Source organism: Mastacembelus armatus, chromosome 2 (genome assembly GCF_900324485.2).
Source record: "Mastacembelus armatus chromosome 2, fMasArm1.2, whole genome shotgun sequence".
NCBI lineage: Eukaryota > Metazoa > Chordata > Actinopteri > Synbranchiformes > Mastacembelidae > Mastacembelus > Mastacembelus armatus.
In genome coordinates, this window is record NC_046634.1 from 2,157,388 (window position 1) to 2,182,601 (window position 25,214).

The window sequence follows — 25,214 nt, forward strand, 5'->3', positions numbered from 1 at the left end:
TGGGGAAGGGGGAGAGGGAAAGGGCTGAAGTCAGCAGAAGTAGGGCGGCCAGCAGCCACCTGTCCTGTCGCAGAGGACGGAGCTGGAGAGCTGGAGGCAGATGGTGGCAAAGTCACCCAGTCTTTCCTCCACCACCCCTCCCACCCACACCCACACCTCTGTGGGAATGCTTTTCTTGCCCCTCCTGCCACCACACCCCATTTCTTATCCCAGTTTCCTACCTCCTCTGTTCGTCCCACAGTGCACATTTCAAGCGTTTAACCGCTGCCCTTACGCAGAACGACAGAATGAACTTCACCTCCTCTACTGCTGGAAAATTACGAGCAGAAAGGTCAGGGCTTCATTGCTGTCAGCATATCTTGGCAGATCTTGTAACTGGGGAATAATTACGCTACTGTGAGTTTTAGGAATAGGAGCAGAATGGGAGGTGAGTAGCTAGAAACTTTGTGAATAAAGGGAAATGAAGGGAGGCAGGACACACGCAAAGTCATTTTAAGGTGAATCATGGAAGAAGGGCGGGCAGAGCTTTGCTTTAGGTGGGAAAAACTGAGGCAAAGGGCAGCTTGTATAAGTTGAATTTGAAAAGTCAAGATTATTATTATTATTATTATTTTTTTTTTAAACCAATGCCACCCCATATTTCAACCACTACTTTGACCTCTTATCTTGTCTAAATATTATGAAAAGGTTTGGTTTTAATGTAGAAATATATTCATTTTCAATAGAATCAGCTGAAGTGCTGAAGAGTTGGAATTAATAAACCTTCTTGTCTTCAGGCTAAATGAAACTAACCAGCTGCTGGCTCTATCTACAGTGTTATCAACATCCTCATCTCATTCACTACCATTAGCCACCATAAGCTACTGGTTATATCACACCAAATATGGCTGTTACAGCAAAACCTCAGAGTGATATGAATTGAGCAATGGGTGCGTTTTACTGCTGATGAAGTCAACTTTTCATTTCCACGGAAGAACTGTGTCGTTTTGTCTTTCGAAAGTTACATTTTGTCACTTAGCAAAAGGAGAAACATGTTCTGGACCCTGTCGATCATGTTTTAATACCCACATCCTCTCTCTGATCCCTCTTTCTTACAGCGTTCAACCCATTCCTCTTTCCTGCTTCCTCCTGCGTCCCCCTCCTTTCTCCTCTGCTGCTCCCCCATGCTGGTGTCATTCTGTTCCTCGGGGTAAAATAGACACAGGAAGTTGGTAGATAAGCCAGGATTTGAGCTCCAGATTATCTGCCTGCCTGACTCCCTTGCTCTGCCTGCTTCCAACTACAAGGCCAGATTGGCCTGAATCCTATTTTTAAACTGCAGCCAAACAGACAATCCTTTCCCTTTCCTGGATTTTTGTTTTTCCCGAACAACTCCTGAAGAGATTTGACATCGTTTTGGCGTTTTTTCGCCTTTTTGTGTCCATTCCTCTGTGAGCATAGACCAGTCAGCACCTGTTAGACTGAAAAGCCAAATGAACAAGTGCAAATTTTCGGCAGTCCCAAAGCACATTTGTTGCAATGACACAGAGACCTAATTAATTAGCAGTTTATTTGAAAGTTCTCTGAGCTGTCCTGAATCCCCAGCAGATCCACCGCTTTAATGTCTCCCATGGAGGATACATGAGCTACGCTAGTTTACATGCCCTAATCATCTGTGCTGCACATGCCAAAGTTTCTCCACAGTCAGGCAGACCTCACTGCTGTGGCAAAGCAGACTCCAGTCCCGAATTATTATTTCAGTCTGTGCAGATCGTACTCTTCAGGAATACTCTGGCTTGCCGAAGCAGCTGGAAAAGCCATCTTGAACGCCGCAGGTGACAAGAGATCCCCAGGGCAGTTGGTGTTTGACACTGACTGGTAGTGAATTTTCATGAAGTTGAGCGTGGAGAAAAGTGAAAATGTCTGGTGACATGTCAAGTGTCCTCAGCTCAATCTGGGCCTGGTCAGGGTGCTGACAACACTAAGCTCTCAGAATGAATGTTTATGAGCAGGGCTAAAGAAATGTTGAAATATCTGATATGAGAAACTGACACTTCCTTTCATAAAAGTACTCAATCATTCAAGTCAGTTCAATTCTGGTCAGTGGTGGATGTATATGTGACAGAAGCGTTACCGGACAGTTTTTAAGGCTACATGGTTCTTTACCTGATTGTCCTTCTTATTGTTGTTGCCGTGGTCATCTCTGCTGCTCTGGTTCTGGTCGGTAACCTCAGACTTGGTGGTGTTGTCTTTGCGAGATGACACCGGGTCGGCGGCCTCGGAAACCTTCATTGTTTCAGTGTCAGTGGTATCGGACATTCTCATTGCAAGGTCTTACTGGGAGACACTGGAGAACAGAGTGAACCTAAAAGACAGGAATTTGCCTTTAAGGCTCATTTTTCTGTCATGAAATAAAAGCGAGAATAACAGATGACTGGCTAATGGCTGTTTACTTTCTTTCAGGTGTTCTTCTGGGTGTTATTTTGAAAGAGAAAGGCAAAACACTGTAGGAGTAATAGCTGTGAATCTCCCCAGGTGTAAAGGTACAAAGTCCCTGCGGAAGAGCATAACAAATGTTGTCATGGTGGATATTTAGAGCTGTTGTTTTGAGTGTTATCAGTGACAACTTTAAATGTCCGCCATGAAAAAGGTCTATGCAGTAACAAGCAGGAGAAATAGGACAGGCCCAGTCTGTGTGTGTGTGTGTGTGTGTGTGGTGATCAGTCACTGCTTTCTGTCTATGCCGTCTCAACCCTGCAGCTGTTCACCGAGAGACGGTGGACATGACTGGACAAGAAGCAGCAGGAGTACCGTTTGCTCCTGTGAGATAATACACATTTAGATTAAGTGTCTGTCTCTGCCTTGGGTCAGAGCAAGAAAAAAAAAATAAACAACACAACATTTCAAAATAAAATCACTCAATAAAGATATATTTATATGTGTTTTTATATTTAACTGAAGTTTTTTTATTTTTATTTTTTTTGTTTTGTGTGCCACTGTCCAAAAGCTTGCCAGCAAGCTCAACTCAGCAGGATAAAAAAACAAACAAACATAATTTTCAAAATAAAAGAACTTCTCATTGTTGCCTATTGTGGAACGTTAGCACCTATGGTCCAATCTGAGGACATATTTGTGTAAAGCCATAACCTCCCTATGCTGAAGTCATGGTGCGAGTTCATCCCGCTGATATGCCCTAATTACGCAGTCAGGCCCCATGCAGTGAAACACACACTCACACACAAGAAGGGAGGGCAGACATCTGGTGCATGAGGGCTATGATTAATAGGTTAATTAGAAACGGGCTCATCAAATTCACTTTGCACATCAAAAACTGGATCTACACATGACAGCACTTTTTTCTGAGCTCGAGTGTGTACGTGACTGGCTGCGTGTGTGTTCCAGTCTTCACCAATCAGCGGGGCTTCAACCCATTTGCCCGGCAGTGATCAGAGCCATTTTCCTATCTGATCGCTGAGCAGCAAAGCGGCCGGCTGAGACTCGATTGTTTATCTCAATCCCAAAAGAGCTGAGACAGCGAGCGGGAGCTGCTTCTCTTTAAAAGGTGGCATCCAATTCCTCTGTGTCAGAATAATTGACTTCTAGTAAGGTCTGCTGCTCTCCTGAGCTCCAGCACCAGGCAGATGTATCGCTAACACAACGCTGCATGAGGCTATGAGGTCAGTAAAAATTTAGCTGGGCACTGGAGAGTCAGATGTCGAATTTCAACCGCCTGTCAGAGGTTTGACAGAAGCAACAACGGCCGCTGCATTACATTATTTTTTACATTCTGAAGGAAAACAGCTTAATACTCCAGAGTGCTGTGCACGCCTTTGAATATTTACTGTCTGTTGCTGACATTTTGATGAGTGAAGTCTCTTGAGTCGCTCCGTTGAAGATTTGCAATATTGGACAGATATTTTCAAGAGTCGGGCTTGTGATGGATAGCTATTTTGTCCCTCACCGAATCATTCATTCTTCCAAACACATTTTATCATGGGACTGGAGTGTTGGACTAAATTTGGCTTCAGACTTTTGATGCATTTGAATTTCACTGTCTCGTCTCTCATGGCTGAGGTAATTGCACTGTGTGCCTGTTTAGAATCCCTAATGTTTTGACTGCATAAATAACATAGATCATCATTTGATCCTTAGTGCTACATTAAGGAAGCGCCTGGGAATTCAAGCAGCAGCAAATTGGTCTCTGATGAGTCAGATTGAAAACGGACATCACCATATTTCTGTTATTTACACATATTTATGGCTCCCTTAATATTGTAGAGTCATATCATGGGTAATCCACTCAGCTTTTTGCTTTCATCAGAAGATATGAGGATTATGGCAGAACAACAACGCTTATTTTGAATGTTTAGGTAACAATATATAGCGTGATAAATAATCTGTATTTCATTACTCGTGGAGCGATGATGAGACCAAATTAAGATATGAAACATACATAAATGTCACATTTCCACCACACTTTTCACTGAGTTTGTCTCCCTTTAATGACGTCATCTGCCTTGAGCATCAGTGGTCCATCTGCCATACACTCTTCTTCTGCAGTGGTTTGATGTCACCTGACTAGAGAATTAGCGCCACCAGCTGTTAATACTGTAGTGGATAGAAATCCATAACTTGCATTTTTGATGTAATCTAAGTTGGAATCTGGGCTAACATTGGATGAAAACCTGACTTTGGTAATACTGAGGGTTTATCATATCCCCTGACCAGCTATTCTTGTCAACAAATAAAAAGGAGATGTACGTTTTAAGTGCAGTGAAGGAAGATGTGGCTGATGAAATCAATGAGACTGAGCCTACCGATGCCATCCGAGACGTCTTTGCCCATGTCTGCTTCAGCTGCTCTGGACAGCAACCGGGGCCTCCGGCACCCTCATGACCCCTGCTGACCTGCCAACCAGAAGAGGCACAGGGTTAGCCCTGGGGTGTTAGGGGTGGGGGAGAGGTCAGAGATTCAGCACTGACACTGAGGTCACACGGACTGACAGCGGTCAGGATGTCAGCAACTCTGAAATATTTGTGTGCAAAAGCGAAAAAAGTAAGTGTGGCGAGTGTGTATTTCTGGGCCTATGCGTGCCTATGCGTCATAAATAATGGATGAGCACAAAGATGGGAGTGCAACGAAGGCAACAGGAGAAGGCACCCCTGCCAACCTCGTAAAAACCAAGCATTAGGAATTCAGAGAGCGGTGGGGGAAGATAGCATTTCTCAGCTAAAAATCCTCTGCCATTTGGTGGCACATAAATTTCAAATCGTCAAGCGTACAATCTCTACGTTCCAGCAAATTCCTCTCTAGCTGAACCACGGGGTGAGATTAGCTGGGCAGGGCAGACATCTGAAACACCAACAACAGAGCTGCAAAATATTGACACAATATCAGAGAATAGGTTTTGTGATATAGTAAATTATTAATAACATCTGTATTTTTGTACAGCAAACTGTGAAAGGAGGCTCATATAATTTCCTAAAGTGCAAGCTGACATTTTCCAATGTCTACTCAACATTTGACAAGAAGTCCAAAACCAAACAATGATCCATTTAATAACAGGATATCAAAAAGTTTCACATTGTATGCCTGATTAATCGATTGCTGCAGCACTGACTGAACTGCCTCACGTCCAGGGCTTCTCATTGTCTTCGTGCTTCTCCCCTCTCCCTCCTCTAATCTTGTTCTCACCAAGCGGGCGAGTTATAGGACAGCGCCAAGGCCTGGCTGCCACTTCCCAACATCGTCTTGGTGTGCACCCCCCGCCCCCCTCCCCGTGCCAGCCAAAAAGGTCAAGTGAAATCCCTGCTCACTTTTATAATCTTGCTTCTCATGACACCTCAGCCTGCAGCCAGAGCCACAGACGGAGGTGATGAAGGGTGGGAGAGATGCACCAAGTAGGACTTGCTTCCTTTTGCACTGCTTCTGCTCGAACTGCCTCACAGAACCACAAATTCTGAATGTTAAAAATACCTAACCAGGGCCACATTGGGCTATTAACACCCCTTAACTCCCTTGAGATCCATGCTTTGTTATTATATTTGTTGGAAAAGTGTCATTAAAAGGGAAACTCAATTCTTAGAACTCGCATCTTACATAACTAGTTTCTCTAATTGACCTTTTTAGGAAATTGTGGGGAAAAAAAATGTCCCCTTCATCCCGTAGCATTTCTCCTTGGCACCTGCGAACGGACCACTGATGCTCAAGGCAGAATGCATTCATCAATATCGATGCCATTTATATGATTACTTACATCTGCTGCGTGCAAAACCTAGTATATGCAGTTTGTGTAATCTGTGACAGCATGTCCTTCATCTTGAGACAGGGTTACCTGCATCTTTTTCTGAGACTCTTATCTTTACTCTTCTGCTCTTCATGTTCCTTCATCTCATTCTAAACACAGCCAGCAAATTCTACATGGCTGTTCATGTGTGACAGGAGTGCCATCTTGGTGCTGTGGCTCAGGATTTTACTCTTATTCCTCCTAGCTGAAGGCAGAAGCGGTGCCAATTCAAGCTGCTGCAAAGAGGAGTGCCAGCTAAATGTCTGAAATGGAGAAATGTGGAGGCTGCTCTGTAATTCAGCGCTGGTCCTGCAGCTATCTCACACACACACACACACACACACACACACACACACACACACACACACACACACACACACACACGCACACACACGCAGAGTGTAAAAGTTGCTCTGACAGCGGTGTGGTTGAGTCTGGCCACGGGTGCTCTAGGGTTTATAACCAGAGCTGCTGAGCGGACAGTGCAGCCTCGGCTCAGCCGTCTGGCTTCAGGACTTCACACCGAGCCTGTGCATGTGTGTGCGTGTGGAGACAGTAGTATGAATGCTAATGGCGCAAACAGAGCACACCCAAAAAAAAAAAAAAAACTGTTTTGACAGACACGGACACAAGGAAGCATCACCGTTTGATTGGTGCTCAACAGCTTTTAACGCACGGCAGTACTGCAAAATGCACACACACATACAGACGTGCACATGCAGACACACGCACACACACACAGCAGTGAACTTATAGAGATGCTCCGCCTGCCTGTGCGTCCTCCACTATTGTGCTGTAGCTGACAGGGAGTGGTTCATTGGTATTACAGTCGCCGCAGAACGCAGCCACCTTAAAGAGGCTCCCTCTGGCATCATTCATTGTCACACGGCCCCCTCATACCACCTTTATCGCCTTGCCCGACGGCATGTCAGCAGCCTCTCACACTCTCACACACACATACACACACACACAAGTGCACAGATCCATCAAACTAGCTCATCTGAACACAATCACAATTAAAAAAAAAAAAAAAAAAGCATGAATACATTAAAAAAATGTAGATATGCTCAATCAGATTCATTTCAATACTTCCATCAGGAAAACAATTAATTGTAATAAAAATATCAAATATTCTAAAAAAAAAAATGTTTTAATTTGTATAACCGCACAGCCACATATGCACAAACACACAACTTTTTCCCCTGCACATACCAAAGGGAAATTGATTTCTAAAATAACAGAAAAACACTACAGTGGGGTCATGAGGGTGGTTGTCAACTGAGCTGAGTTAATCATACGCTGGGCTCTTAACGGGCTACTCTCACGGACGATTATGCTCGATGGAGTCTAATGAGAAATTTCTCAATCACTGCAAAGCGCATAAGAGCCTGCTGGTGATGGCGTGCGTGCAGACAGACACACACACACACACACACCCACACACACACCCACACCCACACACACACACAGGAGCAGGCGAGTGAGCACACTCCAGTATACTCATTTTCTTTTTCCTTCACAACACACACCTGCCTCTCTTTCTCTCTTGCAAAGGCTGACCTTTCCCTCCCACACCTCCGCTCTGTTCTGCTCAGCTCTGCGTGGATCCAGGCTCTTGCCTGGGTTACAGCCAGCTCAATTGGAGGTGAAGAACCCTCAATCCCTCCCTCTATCTGCTTCTCTTTCCCTTGCTCTATTCTTGGCAGAGAATGAGGAGATGAGTCAAACACGGGGAGGAAGAGAACGTTCACAAACAATCACCAAAAAAAAAAAAAAAGAAGCAAAGATTTCTGAGCACCTGAACAAAAAGCAAAGAAGTACCAGCATCTCTCTGCACGCTGTCGTAGATGCTATGTTAAAACATAATTTACACTTTATTGCTGCTGATGAGCTTTTGTAAGTGTCACATAAAAAGGACAACAGCAGGAGGGGTGCCAAACAGCTGGGATATTGTCTGCAGAGATGTAGAATACTAATCAGAGCTCTGTTCAATGGAGCCGTGTGAGACAAAAGCACAGACATAAATACAAAGGTAATGCCATGTCTATGGGTTACAGCTCTATGTCACCCGCTCGTCATTTCAGGTTATTTTGTCTGATTTTAACCAAGGGAAACACAGCAGACGCAGCCCTTTATTTCGTTGCTGTGCTATTTTCAAAAAATGTTTTTGTTCAATTTTTAATTGCAAACAACCCAAAAAAAAAAAAAAGAAAGAAAGAAAGAAAAAAAAAAAAAATTAAAATAGGTCTGGTTCTAGCAGACTGCAGGACATGCACCAGCATGCAAAATCAGGCATCAAATAAACAGTTAATTAGGTTACTAATGCCGGTTCACACTCACGGCTCTGCAATAAAATTGATTTCAGTGTTTTGCTAAACTGAGTAACTAATCTCCCATTTTCTAGCTATTTCTGCTAATTGCAAAGCAAGAAAAGCACTGACAGGGGAGCTATATAATTGGACCAGAAAACGATTAGTGTAAAGCCTATGAAATTATATCACTTTCATACACTGCTTGCCTCAATTTCAGGGCGACGGAGGCAGTGTCGGTTTAAGGAACTGCCTGTAATAGCTCAGACTGAATTAACAGAAAAAACATAAACAGGCACAAATGAGCCTTTAATTGCGCTGCTCGCTTTGCCTCCAGGTCGCATAAGGCGGCGTGAGTGCGGTGCGCCGCAGCAGAGGTGCAGCCAGTCAGCATTAATAAATTAAATCCACAGCAGAGCATGTAGGTAATCCATTACCTATCCCATAGGAGAGCTTCCAGGGAATATCAATCTAGGCAATTAGAGGAGAAACAATAAACACAGAAAACTAACATGCAAGTCTAGCAGTTTTAATCTATGGAGCCTTATGAGAAAAGAATAACTTAAAAAGTCCGCCAGAGTCATTAAAAGTCCATTTGCAGACAACACCTGCAGAACAAACAGGGGAAACATGGGAGACGGAGGATGAGCTTGGCTGGAGAACAATGCAGAGCAAAGCCTCTTATTGGCTGATCTTGGCTAATTATCCTCAGAATGAAAAGCAGAAGCAGCAGCACTGTAGCAAACTGGTAAGTAGATTTCAAAAGCTCTGGCTGAGCTCACTGAGCAGCACGGCACTGACAGCACACCAAATCTCATGTTGCGCTTAGTTTAACAAGCCAGAGGAAAAGCCTGCACACTCGCTTGCTGACTTGCTGCCATGCAGTGATAAAGGAAAGAGACAAACTAGAGAGATTTCCCCTGTTGCTTCTGAAACAGCAGTGGATAGAACACACGCTCACTTTATGCGGCAACTGACAAAGAAAATGCTAAAAAAAAAAATAAAAAGCAGTATAAATAAACAGCAGATGAGAAACCAGAAATGGCTTGTGAGATCTATGCCAGCTCCCAAACAGAGTGGTTTGGAGCTGCAGGACTTACCTGCCCGGCAGCTCTGCCCTCCATCCCTTCTGCTACGCGACCGTTTAGTTTCCATTGTACAGGAGGCACAATTTGCTGGAGAGGAGGCTGGAGTCGCCTCCCAGCCTGCTCTTCGGCAGCTGCCTGCTGCCTCCTGTACGCTCGCTCGACTGAGTGAGAGTGTAAGACGGGGAGAGGGGAGTGTAAAGGGAGAGGGCGAGGGAGAGTGGGTGTCACAAAAAGAGAGAGAGGGAGAGAGTGAGAGAGGGACGGAGGGAGGAAGAGTGCTGTACGAGCCCAAGTCTACCTGCCACAAACCATCAAGCCAGCCAGCCTTGGAGACAACGCCAAATCAACAGCTGGCCTCTGTGTGATGTCAGAGCCTCAACAGCCAGTCACAGCAGCCGAGGCCAGCCGGCGCTACAGAGCACTGACTGAACCAAAGTCACCGGCTAAATGGGGCTCTTCATTAGCTACTCTGCTTTAGGATGGAGGCGGGAGTAGGAGGAGGAGGAGGAAAGGGCAGCCAGGGACATGGGATAGATAGAAAGAGAACAAGGGGAAGAGGAGAAAAGGATGAGAAAGCGGGAGGGTGGGACGCAGAGCAGTAAGAGAGAAAAAGCGAAGAAAAGGAGCACAGAGGAGGCGAAAAAGAAAGCGAAGGAGAAAGAGAGGCGACAAACAGGGAGGAGGAGAGGACAGGGAACAGGAACGACAAGTCTGTGGCCAGCTAGGTGCTCTAAGACCAGGTGGAGAGTCGATGGGGAGGCGCTGGCTGCTGAGAGGCCGAGCTGTTCACTGGGCTGCTTTCCCATTAAAGCTGGTACCCTGCTTTACACACATGAAGACAAGGCTACAGCTAATCCCACTGACTCAGAGAGGGAGAGACACCACCTAAAATACCGCCCATCACTGAAACAGAAAAGTGAAATACTACAATAAAACATTCAGCTTTAGGCAAATCTAAGATAGGCTTATTCATGGATCAGCTACAAAACACACTGACAGCATAAAGAAAAAGAGCAGCTGCTTGTGCATGAAAAAAAAAAAAAAAAAAAAAAAAAACCACACCCTTAACCTCTTCCATTTCAGCTAAATCTTCCTTTAATGACTTTAGAGGATTTGAAAGGGAAAAACAGTAAAGGATCACAGCCTCCATCAGCGCTGGCTTGGCTCGTTGATTTCATTAAACATCAAGTGTTTTGTCCACTTTGAACATAAGGAGGAGAGAGAACATGGATGAGAGGGATAACTGAGCCCTGAAAACAATCTACTTCATGCTGCACACTTTCATCACACGGTGACTGACAGGCTGTCAAAGACAGAGGAAGTCACAAACAGCTCCTGTGTGTAGCTGAAGTCTAGACTGCCATAATGTGATTGTTTTTGTCCTTTCAGTCACTCAGACTTTAACAGCAAACACAGTGGGCGGAAAAGTTCCTGCTGTCACTTAGCAACCAACACCAGGCTGCGACAACCGATCCGATCCAATCCTGCCTCATAATTGTACCATTCGTTATGCCAAGTCTCTGAAGAATTTATTATTGTGCTTCCTTAATCCCATGAAAAGGTCACCAATTGAACAAACAATTTATGGATAGGTGGATGAATTATTTAATGGCCCAGACCAAATATTATAGGAAAGAAAGATTTCCCCCCTGGAAGGCGAATGAATTATTTATTTGTTGAGCCATATCTTTGGTAAAAGCTATTACACTGCATCCTCAACCTCAATACCTGATAATGTCATCAGCTCCAAATACACCCTAACCTGCGTAATGAATGGTCAACACAGTAGCGGCTGCGGTGGCCTGAGCAGCCGCGGGTGAAAACTGTTTCGGCAAACAATTATTAGCGTTTATTTTAAGCCTTGGAGGGGTGTGCTACAGAGTGCAGGCAATCGCAAGGGAGCATTTAAGCAATGATTTAGAGTAGTTTTTCTGACTTCCACTTCTTAATGCACTCTACCTCCCCTAGCAAGTAAAAAATAGATGGTAAAATCCGTCCCCTTAACATGGGCCCAAACAGATGGAGGACTTCCATATGTTGCTGAACAGTACAGTCGCCAGTCCTGGAAAGACAAACGAACCATTTCCACTCTCTAAAACAGCACCAGCCAGGATCTGCTGGTATCTCCAGAAATAGATCATCATCTTAATGCTCAGCTTGCAGGCAAGCAGGCAACTTGTACGCTTTCACTTCCATCTCTCTGGCTTACTTATTAAAACAAGCATCAAAATTAGATTTTGGATTTTTTTTTTTTTTTTTTTTATCCATTAACTAGTAATCTGGTTTGAGGCTGGTATATCTCCCTACTTTCTATAATTTCTCTGAGAACTGTAATACAGGTGTACCACACTTGTGTATAGGACAATTATAAAACACACTTTTGAATAAGAAAATGCTTAAAGAAAGATGCTACACTGCATCACTATTAATGTAATCCATAGTTAGGATTCTATTGTATGAGACATGCATTTGAAATGCAAGATTCACCCCCCCCATCCGGCTTGATTCTCTGTTACCTCAGCAGTGGCTCCGCAACATTATAATGAATTATAATGAATTTCTAATACACTGGCTGGATTAATTAGCGTGAGTTACTTTTCTATGCTCCCATCGTCTAGGAAAATGTGCCAGTGCCAGTCAGGTATAAAGCACATAGACCAGAGACCATGATCCGTGACATGGCACAGAAGAAACGCGTGAAGAACCAATCGACGTTTGTTTTGATAAATCATTTGGAGCAACGCAACTTAGGTGCTAGTCTTCCACAGCGAGCACGTCACACCAGACCCCACTACAAATTTAGCAATTTAATGTTTATTTCGACACACACATAATCCCCGGACAATATGTAACACTTCAGTGTGATAATATATACAAATACCTGAAATTCGGCCGGTATAACATTTGACTAAGCAGTGCACAAACTCATTTAAAGCCCTGTTTATTAAAACAGCTAAGTACACATTGTTCGTTGCGGCATATATTTCTGGGGGAGGATCACCAGAGCCAGGCCTAAAAGTTATTGAATTATGCTTTATTATTCAATAACTGCTGTTTTTCCTACGATCGCCGAATTGGAGTGCGGCTTCTTATCATTTGCACTTGGCGTTTGCTTGCGGGTTGTGTACTTTCACCGAAGAGCAAGGTAACAATATGATCTAGACCTGGACCGTGTCGGGGCTAGGCTAACGACTCTTACCTGGCACGGTGGCTTGCTAACGCCTAAGAACGGCTAAACACCGGCGCCCTGAGCTGTCACGCATTAACAAGAGAGACGTTTACGGCTAACTAGCTGGTGTTACGTAATCGCACCTTTTCGATTAACATTTCTGGGTGGACACTACACATATCCAGTGTTGCCTTACCGATCCGGTTTACAGTTGGTGCTCAGCCGTGGTCTGTACCGAGGGTGAAGGAGCTAGTGTTTGTGGCGGAGTGAGGGAGAGGCGGCGGAGTCCGGCAGGCTGACTGTGCGTCACCACCTCACGTTCGATACGTGGGGTGTTGAAATTATGTCACGTCTCGTCGTTGCGTGATTTTGTTTGCGTTAACGCAGCACGTATGCAAGTGGTCTGCGTGATACGTTTGTCACACACAACCAGAGACATCATTTTCATGGCGACATGAAGTGTTTCTACAGGTGGGTGAACTATGATTAAATTAGGTCATAAAGCTAAAGGAAGTTGTCGTGAACACCCGGGCGATGACGCGGTGCTGTGGTGCTATAAATCGAGTGTACCTCTAAAGTGCCGCGAAACTTTTCAGTCTCCTTCGTACAGTCTTGCTCGTTTTGAAAAATACCTTTGAAGCTCTTCGCCAAACTGGTTCACTAGGTACGCAAAACAAAAACACCCCTATGGTGTTTGTTGTTATTTAGCTTTGCAGAGACAGAACTTTTAAAAACATTTGGCGTGGCTGAATAATGTTGTTGCTGCTGTGTTACGACACCGTAGCGACGCCGTGACCAGGTGGTCTCCTCTTTTTTAAAGTTTTCTTGGCTTGTTGTTTTGTTGTCTGCTCATTTAGCTACAGTTTAGGTATCAGTCAGATATCACAAATAATAACAATGAAAAAGAAGTTGACGAGTGTTTGGTTTTAAAAGCCAAAACGCTGTGCTTTTATTTATAAACTCTGTACTTACGGTCTATGTCACTAACTAGCTAACCTGGACTAGATTAGCTTGTAATTAGTGTGTGTTTAATTGTTCATTTCACCTGCTAAACTTGCTCTGCGAGTAACCAAACACGTTGTTGATAAGGTTTTGGAAAGGGTGACATGTTTTAGATAGAGAGATAGAGCTTTCTATGACTGTTGTTCTACAAAGTGGAAAGTTGAATAACTTACATGGCCTTAGGTTGTTACGTAACTTACAGTTTTATCTTTGGTCCAGTAGTGATTCTGTGGGGCTTTTAGTGCACATGTGGACCAGCAACCCCTGCCAGCAACACTGGTCCACGAGGAGAAAGCCTTGGAAATGAAAGTGGCTAAATTTTTAGCAGAATTGGGTCATTAATGAAGGAAAACGAAGTCCTGAGTGTTAACTGGCTCCAGTTTCCAAGATACAGTTCAGGTCAAAATGCATCAAAAATAATTAGGAGGGTGGTGGCAAATGAATGAGAATGGTGCCACATCAGTCATTATAAATGTATCTTCAGTCATTATAATGACCACATCAGTCATTATAAATGAATCTTTTTAGTGATACCAATAACATAACTTTACATTCATTTATTGGTCTTTCCATAAAAAACACCCCCCTCCCTTGTAGGCAAATAACTCACCTGTGTATAGATAATTATAAATCTTTATCATCAAACATCTTACAAACTTTACTAACCAGCACCTTTATCCCCTGTTTTCTCACTCAGTGTAATGACGATGAGGAAACACAAAAGTTGCTGTATATAGGGACAGCTGATACAGGCAACTTTTACCATCCCATTTAAAATGTTGACTTTCTGTGTCCACTATTAGCTTCTGACCATCATAGTCCCATCAGTGCTAGTAGGCAGCGTTAGAACAGTACTTGCCATTAAAAAGAAGGTTAAAATCTGTTAAATAAAAGTGCTGTAGTGAATAGGCACTAATGCAGATCAAACCTACTCTACAGAGGGTCACTTTCAGATGTACATTTTGTTTTAACGATGTATTTTTTTCCCATTTTTTCTAAAATCAGAGTCGGCTGACTGTGCAAGAACAAGAAACTGATGAGGACCTGCTAATGGAAATGGATGATAATGGCCTACAGACCTCTCACTGTGATACAAGATGGTCAAAGCAACTGTCAGGCCTTACTCCGAATGCTGATGCCTTTCCAAAGGGAGGGTGTGGAGTTTGCCTTGTCAAGGAATGGGCGGTAAGCAGTTACATCACAGCTCTGTTGTTTGTCAGTTATACAACTTAGTTTCATCTTTGAAGTTTTTTATAATAAGGATTTTTAAAGAGATTAAAAACTTGCATCTTGTTTGAAAAGTTAATAACAAAGAATGGAAAAATTATACTTGTCAGCCACAGATAAGTAGATCTATTGTTAAGGTTTGAGTGGCTCTATTTCAAAGCAGTGTAGTCCCCCTCTGGGTTTGTGCCACTCTGCGTTTGAGGCCTTACATTCCACTCCACCTCTTCTGTGTGTAAATATTGATTTATTGCTGTGAAGATGCTTTCAACTTTAATCTATTGTGTGAGTGTTTCATAGAAGAACACAAGCAGCTTCACACATTGGTAACCAACAATTACAGGGAGAGGTAAACTAAGAGTGAGACACTCATTTTTGCTGATCGTGTTAAATCCGTAGTGCTGTACTAACTTATTTGATAAGAACTTATGAAGTTCTGTTCATTCGCTAATATGTTTTGATTTTTCACTCCATGCTCATCAACATGTTCAGCTTGTGTCCATACTTGATAGCAAAATGTCTTTGAGTATACAAATTTGTGCAGAATTTGCCTAATGGAGCTTTAAAATAGGCAGTTCCATTCCACCTCTATAGGCAATGAAGAACATGATTTCCCTCTAAGCTATAATACGTTATAATGGCTCAGGAATCAAGAAAAAAGGGAAGAGTGTATGTGAATATATTCTGAATTCAGAAGGTCAAATAGAGTCCCGGTTGTACCTTTGAAATTAACTACTAGTCCACTGGAAGTGTCTGTGTTGCCCTTCAGTCTCTAAGTGTTTGGCTGTGTTGACCATTAACTGCAGGAGCAGGCCAGGACTTGCTCATTTCCTGCACCCCGACCCGTCAATGTACGCTCGGGTCCTCGGGAAGGTCAGCACAGGGGGAGCCAATCGGAGCGTCCCTGCTCTGATACAGATCGGCCATATTGATTCAGGAACACTAGGAGGCACTGCTTTGTTACACGGGTGGGTCAGATGTCAATTGGCTCTCGCTGCACTGTGTGGACAGCTACCTCAGTCAATTGGCATCAGTGTGACAGTAAGAGCATTACGGGCAGTGCTTTTCTCTGGAGACAAGGAGAAGGGGCTTTAGCACAAGATATTATAAATAGAAACATTTCTGAAGGTTTGATTGTGTATCCTAGTTACTTGTTTACTGGTTAAATATAACACTAGAAATATGTAAAATAATTAAATTCTCAATGGTGGCACACTTGAAGAACTTGCATTGTTTAGATGGTGTCTAACTCTATGATCCTAGTTCTATACACAACCTGTGTGATCATAAGATGAATCTCGTGATTATTTTCAAATGTAGAGCACCCATTGTGGATCATTATGCATATCGAGCCGATGCTGTAGGAACGGTACAGTATGTGTGGAGATTCTCACTCTAGCAACACTTTCCTCATATAGGTTGTTTCTGTAGATTTTAGGTAACCTTTAAAGCAATATGACACATATTAGACATTTCTAATATTTCTGTCTACAATATTCTTGAATAAATCATAATGCAGATTTGTTAGATTTTTAGGAATGAGTTTAACGGTTTGGGAAAATGTAGGATATCAGGACCTGAAGTGGAATGAGATGAGGCAGGCTGACAGACAAAAAAATAAATGTCAGTCCTTCATTATAAAATAACTCCTGAAATGCACTGAACATCACAGATTGATGTTGAATATCTAACGGTGTAGGAGGATATGGGGGTGGATTTTTTCCTTTAAATCTCATAGTCATTGTGTCTTTTCACATCCAGAGCATCAAGCGTACTGAACCAAAACATCAAATGTTGTTGCAGTTCAAATACTCATCGAGCCCGCTACGTCGGGCTGTGTGGGAGGGTGAGGGATAATGTGGGAAAGTTGTGGTACAGCGTGACAATAAAAACCCATGAGATGTGGTTGATTGTGTTTGGAAACTTGGGCAGAAGTTTGAGTGCTGACATATGTACCCATTCAGCTACTCTAAAATGTACCCAGGGTACATGTGTAAAAGGCCTGCCTGCCCAGAAAAAACATCAATTTGGAGTAAAAGTAAATCCATCAAGAGCTCTTGGTCACTTCCATTAAAGTGTTGACTGCAGCCATGTGATGCAGTACATGTCCAGCCTGCTGTGATTTGTCCAAAATATTATTGGAAGTGACTGTGAGTGTCTGCTTTTATTGAATAAGGCTTGCTTTGCTGATGTGAGAGGAGATCAATAAACAAAATGTCTCTCCATGTAATGGTCAAATTACTCATAGGCCATTCCAGAGGTGGAGTTTGTCCTCAGATGTATTTGATGTATTTATGCAATGTTTGAACTGGCCTATAAGTGTCGTTCATAACATAAAGACTGTGTATTTGACAGCACATCGGGAGCATCTTTTGAACCCAATTCCTCAAATTTGTAACAAGCTTTCAGGTTGTTTTTTTTTGTTTGTTTTTTTTGCACTTTACTAAGCTCCCTTCATAGCCACAAAGACATTATGGATCTATTTTCAAGTACTTATTTTGACTAGCAAATCTGATCACTACACACATCAGTATAAAAGCTGGCATTCAGCAGTTTTAGCGCTATATGACACTGTCACTTGTCGTATTTTACAGTGATGGGACAAAAACCTGTTTTTCTTCACTGTCCTTCAATTCTGCTGCAGACAGCTACTGATCAGTGTTACATAATGTTGACCAGTTTTTTTAATATAAATTTTTCAACCTGAAACTTGTTTGACTGAAGTCCAGTAGTTTCTGAACAAAACAGATTACACAAACCTGAGTGCCATATCACCCATCTCTCTGTCTCTCCCTCAAAGTGCTCAGTTACAGTATTTACTTTCTAAGGTGCTCTAAATTCCATTTCCTCCTAATTAAGCATGAAATTTGTTACCAGTCTTAATGGAGCAGGGTATTATATTTTTGTGTTATGAAGACGGCAGGAGATTTGTTCTATTACGCAGCATGAAAAATGTAATTTTACTCATCATCAATAACCTGTAGCCTTAATAGTCCACCTTCTGTTATTTGGGTAGTATCCATCGAGGATGTAAAGAATAGGTATTTTTATAGTAACATTGTATAGGGACTAGACATGATAAATACACCGCATAGCCTGCTGGGTGAGAATTACGCTGATGAGGAACACTTTTAATGAGTATTGTACCATAAAAAATATGTTCACTTGGTGAAGTAAACTGAAATCTTGAGAGTAAATGCATCATCAAAACCAGGTGGAAGAGTATCCTAATGGACAAACACCTGTAAGAGACACAGAACAAGGATTATGTTTGAACAAAACAATCAAAAGTATCAAGGATTATTTAAATCCATAATCTAATGACTGTAAAATAACATAATACAGCCTGACGTATTAAGTGGTCTGACCTGACCACTTGTGTATGGTTTCTAATGTAAATTCAAACAGTTCTGATGATTGTTATGTGGATAGACTTCCTTCCTTCATACACATGTAGGCACCGTGTTGATGATGATTCATCGCCATAATGAACACCAGCAGTTCAGGTGGCATCTCCTTGTGTCTGTCTGAGATTTTTTGCATTATTGGGAATTTCCTCATCTGTAAAACACATTGCATTGTAGGATTCTTACCAGAAAGTTGTTAAAGTAGTGCTGCATTTTCGTTTCATTATCACTGTGGATTACATAATAAATGGAGTCAGCCACAACAAGTTTTAGCCAATGTTCACTAATGATACCTAAGATTCTCCAACTATTGAAACATGCAGTAGTCCCAACGATTGTGATTTTAAGTTCATTCACAGTATATAGTAAAACTGCACCCAGAACCCTGTGTGAGATCCTCGTCATGAAATACTGTAGCACCCTTCAAATCTGCCTTTTGTGCAGCATCCAACCTCGGAGCATTTTGACTGGCCATGGCACACTACAGGTCCAGTCCTCAGAAGAGAACCTTAACAGTGCCAGAAGATTGAGGTTACACACAGGGCCACACAACACATCACTGTGCAGAGGTCAAAGCCATTAAATCACTGTAGCCAGCTTGGGAGGTAGGGGAGCCCATTTCCTGACACTTTGGGGCTTGTGGGTTTCAGAGATAACATTAGAAAGATGCTGCGACGGGGACGTGCCGTCGTCAGGCAACAGCACCGCAGCATCCTCGCAGTCTCAAACCGTCAAGACGACACTCAGGTTATTTAAAGGAGGATGATTAATGTGTTGAGAAATGGCAAGCACCTGCCCCAGCCGCACTCCCTTCCCAGTTTGTGAGTGTGGATGTGTGTACAAGAGTGCGGGTGAGTGTGTACGTTTACATGTTTGCATTTGTGTGTGGACTTCCTTTGTATATTGTCTATTTTTTTATTTTTTTTTTTTTGTCTTTTGTGTGGCTTTTTTCTGTGTGTGTGTGTGTGCGTGCGTGCGTGCGCGTGCGTACGTGGATGCGCGTGTGTGTGTGTGTGTGAGAGAGAGAGACAGTGTGAGAGTGTGCGAGCGCATTGCGCTGACTGGGCCGGTGTACTGGCAATTAGAAAAACCACCAGTGGCAAGGTGCACATTAATCATGTTCCTCAGCTGAAAGAGAGAAATGGGGCGGAGAAGGGGGGAGAAAGTGGAGGAGGAGGAGGAGGAGAGGGAGGAGGAGAAAGAATAATGAGAGTGTGTCTGAGGTATTCAGAACTGCTCTGCTGCACTGTTTGCTCTGACATGATGTTGGAAGCATTTATGAATAAGCAAGGTCATGACAATAGGCCCAAACCCACTGGGCAGAGGGAGCCAGAGGTTGATCTAGCTGCACTTTTTCCATAGGGGCAACTTCAGCTGTCATGCTTATATTGTTCCTTGTAACTAGTTGGCTGTTATATAGTTGCTGAAACATATATCAGAGACAGCCACAAGAGGTGAGGCTGGTACTTTAATCCCAGTTTAAGGTTGGATTGCCAGCTAACATTGCACTTGAAGAAATGTGGAATAAAGGGAGAATCAGTATTAACAAAGATTAAACTTTAAAAATGCCTAATGTGTTTTTTCCCAGACCTCTTGATGACATTTTCATTTTGCTTTAGTTTGGTTTGGTCTGATCAGCATTTTGAATTTCAAAGATTTTCAGTTTGCAGTGTTATGAGGCAGTAAAGACCCACATCTCAGATCCTATAATCAACTAATATATGGTATTTTTGCTTGATATATAACTTGAATGAATAACTGATTATCAAAATCCGATCATTTGTTCTTGATGTGTCAGCCCTTCTGCATGACAATACAAAAAAAAAACAACGTATATTTTGTTAATCTTTACCATGTTGCAACCTTTTGCTCAACAATAAAACTTCCTTCCATATGTAAAATTTTACCTTACAGGGTCTTCATCTGCCACACATATATTTTATTTCTTCTGCATCACCTAAACACAGTGAAAACAAAGTGAAGTTCACAATATTTAATAGGAACAACAACATAGATACACTTGAAATTTGTTCAACAGCAGCTGAGTTTGAGGTGGCGGTAGCCCACGACTTTGACTTTGTATTTTCTGTGGCCAAAATGGTCTGAAAAGATGAGTTGTGACAGGAGGGTTTCTGGTATGAGTTCTTACTCGCTGCAGGGGCTGTTGTCATCTCAGAATCCACTGATAAAGTTTTCTCTGTTTTCTTTTGTTTTACAGATGTATGATTGCTGATGAGGTAAGCACACACAACGCTGGCTCAGGAAATCTATTTTCCAAAAAAAAAATGAACCCGAGAGTTCGCTGCATGCCTTCCAAATTAATTTGTCAGCCCTGTGCAGCACTCCCACGTGCGTAATCGATTTTGACACAAGAATCATTCTGAGACCTTATTACTCTTGGGCCTCACATCAGCTCGGCCGTCATATGCAATTTACCGCAGGGTCTGTGTACGATTGACTTGTTTTTCTACCCCTTCCCCGTATGTTGATTTGGCTGGTCCAGATGGGTCTTGGGAAGACGGTGCAGGCCATCGCTGTGGCATACGCCTACAGGCATGAGTGGCCTCTCCTGGTGGTGGTGCCCTCGTCCATGAGATATCCCTGGATTGAGGAGCTGGAGAGGTGGATCCCGGAGCTGCAGCCCGGAGACATCAACCTGGTGGAAAACAAGAGCGACACCATGTAGGTCATTCAACCCCACCCCCTCCACCTTAATCCCTCTGAACCACTGCAGACAGGCACATATATAATAATTATAATTATAACAGTTTTGAAGTTATTACTTTTTCTGTACACATGATGATGACATAATTAGAAGATGTTATCTTGGCTATATCTGTACAAAGTACATAATCCAAATGATTATGTTCATTCTACACAGGATTACATAAGTGAAAGGTTGCAGCCATTATTTGATCTTAGAGATAACTTGTCTCTTGTTATGACTTTATCTCCTGGTGATGATTTACCTAAAGAGATGTAATAATGTGAACACTACTGGGCACACAGTGTGAAAGTGAGGCGGTGTGATAGACAGAGAAGTTGTGGCTGACAAATTAATCAAAGTGTCCCTCAGTGTCAGGAGGAGGCAGCATGGGCTGATGTTTGACAGTGCTGACAGACATATCATGTCAGACCGACGTTCGCAATATTGAACAACAGCTGAAATTTTTCAATGCAGAAAGTGGAAAAGTAGAGATCCTCATTTCCACAGCTGTTTATATTGATTCAGGTTTGCAGCGTATTCTTGCACAAATAGGCCTTGAAAATAGCTACTTTTATTCATTTCTCAACTTTCCCCTAGTTTTCTTAGTTTTTATTCTTGAATGAAACAAACTTTCTATATTTGTGAGAGGGGGGAAAAACCTCCCCACCTCACATCACAGATGAGGCGCAAAGAGGTTGTGAAAGCCTTCAGGGGGAAACGTGTCCTTGAACTGGATGTGTTAATGACTGAACGAGGAAGCAAGAAAAAATTATGCAGCACCTCCTCCCAGTATTTTGACTCACTTGTTCTTTTGTAGAACATGAATGGCACCTCAGCTTTTATTTCCCGCTTGGAAATGTGTGTGTAGCGAAGGCAAAAAATTAGAGCCTGACAGATGCTGAAAATGCTTTTGATTTCTCAGAGATTCTTATTGAGTTTCATGCAGCTGAACGTCGCCTCTATGTTTGTTTGTTTATCTGGGACTGTGTATCTGTGTGTTTGTGTTAGGGCTGAACAGAACCTGAAAAATACAGAAATTGCAATATAGCCCAGGAAAGGATTTCTTAAGTGCTAGAGAAGAGGAGATATATGAAACAGGTGCAGACCTACTTTGTGTTTGGCACTGTGTCCATGCATGTGTGTTTTTTTGTTTTTTTTTTTCCTTTGTATGCCTTAACATTTACCCACACACCCTTTTTAAATTATTTGGTTTGCTTTACCTTTAGGGCTCAGTTGCCAAGTCAATAAACACTAGAATATTTGAACAGATGTTGAGTTTGTGTTGAATTCTAACACTTGCAACACAATTATCTGTGTTAAAGGTGGCTATTTCAAGAGTAACAGCAGGGACTTTAAGTCCGACTATATTCTATATTTTTTTATATTTTCAACAAATCCTATGAAAAGACCAAAACCAGCAATGAACACATCCTTTTTCCAGTGTGTGCATCCATAGCATTGTATATCTGTGCTATGCAGCATCACTGTAATCCAGAAACCATTAAACACACTTCAGTGAGCCACACTGTGATATGAACATGGGCACTGTACTCAATTTTAATGTATTCCCACAAATCTACACTGCCCTGCTGATGTAAATACTCACAAGAGCACCAAGTGTGTGTTACTCAGCAACTGAAAGTAGTCCCCAGTCTAATTTTTGGAAATTGCTGAGCTTTTTCCCCCAAAATCAAACTGTCTCTTATTCAATGTTTTCTGAATGTCCCTGCTTGTGTTGTTGCCTCCCCAGGGGTATCAGCAGCAGTAAGGTGACAGTGCTGGGCTATGGCTTGCTTTCAACAGATGCGCGCCACTTGGTGGAAGCTCTGAGCAGGCAGAAGTTCGCTGTGATTGTGGTGGATGAGTCCCACTACCTCAAATCCAGGAATGCAGCGCGGACTAAGGTTCTGGTTCCTTTTATTCAAAAAGCCAAGCGGGCCATCCTGCTCACTGGTACCCCGGCACTGGGTCGACCTGAAGAGGTAATAACATTTGAACAAAGGAGAATTGAATGGTGCCTCAAATTTAAGAGGAGTATGTTTCCTTTAAACACCGCCTTGAATTTTTGATGAAAATATAAGAAGTGATAATGCAGACAAATATAAGAAACTACATTAAGCAGATTTGAGAAATACATCTTAATGCTTCAAAGGGGATCCTGAGCCCAGAGATTAGTAGGCCAGAGAGCTAAGCTGTGGCTTCTGACAAAGGTGTTTGACTCTACAGCGCAGGTAGATCGCCATGGTAACTTGCTTTGGAGCAGGTAATACTCGGATCCTACATTCAAAAACCCAATTAACTCTCTCCGGCATCACTTATCCTTGAGGATCCCGTGGACTTATTTCAATAACCTTTGTTGCAAAAACTTCATTTACAAAGCCCGATATGAACAGACACTGCACTCCAATAAATGAGACAAGTAATAAAAAGAAGCACAGGAGGGCTGGTGGGTGGGGGTGGGGGGAGCTATTGAATGTAGAGACAATAAGAAGGGTTGTTCATAGGACAATGGTGTTTGGAGAGCTGCATAGCCATTCCCCTCTCCATAATGATTTATTATATCAGTTTTATATATGTTGTATTGAAGCTGTAGATTGCAGCCATATTCCATCACTGTAGGTACAAAAAGATGAAGTGGATTGGGTGAATTGAAAATCTTTTCCCAGTCTCAATGTGAAGACACAATACAGTATCAATATTAAGCACTGTATGTCCACTGTACCCTAATGATGGGCCTCTAATGCAAACTTTGTGCTTCAGCTTTTACACTGTCTAACCTCAGGAGCAATGCTACTTTGACTACAATGTTGGTGTGTTGCTTAAATGATCATGATCATTATTTAGTAAATAATTATGTGTTTATTATTATCAGTGGATTTATTGTATTTCCAAATTATACAGTTGATTTGAAGAATAGTTCTCATTACCTTCTATAAAACGTTAGCCTTATTTTCCTTTTTTTTTTTTGCAATTACAACTATTGATTGTGCTTAAAAATTTGAAACATAGTTTATTATTGATCTGCCCATATTGTACAGAACATCCTGTTTGTGTGTAGCTATCCTATCCAGTACATGCGCACACACACATACACACATTATGATAATAGAATAATTCATAACAAACAGTGTTGCTTTTTGGTTTATCTGAATCCATCTGCATTATGTATTGCATACATTACAACTTTATTACTGTTAGAAAGTGGTATGAAGGATAAAGTCAGACACTGAACTGAATTTACATGACAATTCATTTTTCTATAAGAATGTGAACAGATTTGTGAAAGATTTTGGTGTGGTTGTGTGTAAATGCTTACTGGCGAAAAATGTGCTGCTTGAGAGAGTGAGCTGATGACCAACTGCATAAACACTATGATTGACTTCATACTTTCATGACACACAGCTCAGATCTCACTGTCATCTAAGTGCCATGCTGCTGTGAGGAAAACTTAATTATTGCCTATGATGATAATTAACTGATGAAATTCAGACAGCTAATTAATTCCAAAATGAAGTGAAGTTAGTACTTGTAAAAAGTCTTGAGGTGTGTCATAGAGAAAGTGTGTGTGTGTGTATTATATGGTGCACATATGTCTGTGTGTGATACATGCCATCCTGTCTTTACTATTGCCTGTCTGCAGTGGTGAGGTTAGTTTTAAGATATCATCTCTCCCTCTCTCTGCCACTAGAATCTGAAACTGAATATAACATTTTATCATCTGCAGCATAAACCTGATAAGCCCTGTCCCTGCCTCTGTGCCAGTCTCCTCACTGCCATCATTACTCACTGAGGCTCTGACATCGAGTTAGCACACAGCTCAGGGCATGCTGCACCGTTCATGATGTGCCCTCATTCCACCCACCTATTATATCAACAGTGTGAGGGGGGAAAATGCAAAGCTCCTGTTGAACAAGTGCTGAATTTAGAATAGCGCTCTCACTGTGGCTGCTTATTCAGATCACCATACTGAAGATTACCTGTCATTACTTCATAAATTGCTGCAAATGCTGAAAATTGACAAGGATGTGGTGTGTACACACAGG

General features: G+C 42.3%; 2 protein-coding genes across 11 annotated transcripts in view; one reads left to right on the forward strand and one right to left on the reverse strand.

The window, feature by feature from the left end:
• The window catches only part of r3hdm1 (R3H domain containing 1), a 39,091-nt gene extending 25,952 nt beyond the window's left edge, over window positions 1-13,139 (reverse strand). For 5 of the 9 annotated variants that reach the window (XR_003295372.2, XM_026301259.2, XM_026301262.2 and 2 more), the window contains exons 1-3: window positions 13,028-13,138; window positions 4,797-4,886; window positions 2,146-2,344 (exon numbers count right to left, since the gene is read on the reverse strand). Coding sequence is in view for 8 of the 9 variants with exons in the window: in XM_026301259.2 (XP_026157044.1) it covers window positions 2,146-2,304 (159 nt within the window). In the remaining variant the exon portion in view is untranslated. Of the gene's footprint in view, window positions 1-2,145; window positions 2,345-4,796; window positions 4,887-9,674; window positions 9,824-13,027 lie in introns of all 9 variants that reach the window. The other 4 variants (XM_026301260.2, XM_026301258.2, XM_026301257.1 and 1 more) reach the window with 3 other exon arrangements.
• Window positions 13,140-13,168: 29 nt separating this feature from the next.
• Window positions 13,169-25,214, forward strand: part of zranb3 (zinc finger, RAN-binding domain containing 3) — a 59,081-nt gene continuing 47,035 nt past the window's right edge. Inside the window, exons 1-5 of one of the 2 annotated variants that reach the window (XM_026301264.1) lie at window positions 13,169-13,302; window positions 14,839-15,018; window positions 20,683-20,701; window positions 20,968-21,146; window positions 22,922-23,153. In XM_026301264.1, coding sequence (XP_026157049.1) covers window positions 14,894-15,018; window positions 20,683-20,701; window positions 20,968-21,146; window positions 22,922-23,153 — 555 coding nt within the window. In that variant the 5' untranslated portion in view covers window positions 13,169-13,302; window positions 14,839-14,893. Of the gene's footprint in view, window positions 13,303-13,340; window positions 13,496-14,838; window positions 15,019-20,682; window positions 20,702-20,967; window positions 21,147-22,921; window positions 23,154-25,214 lie in introns of those variants that run through there. The other variant, XM_026301265.1, reaches the window with a different exon arrangement.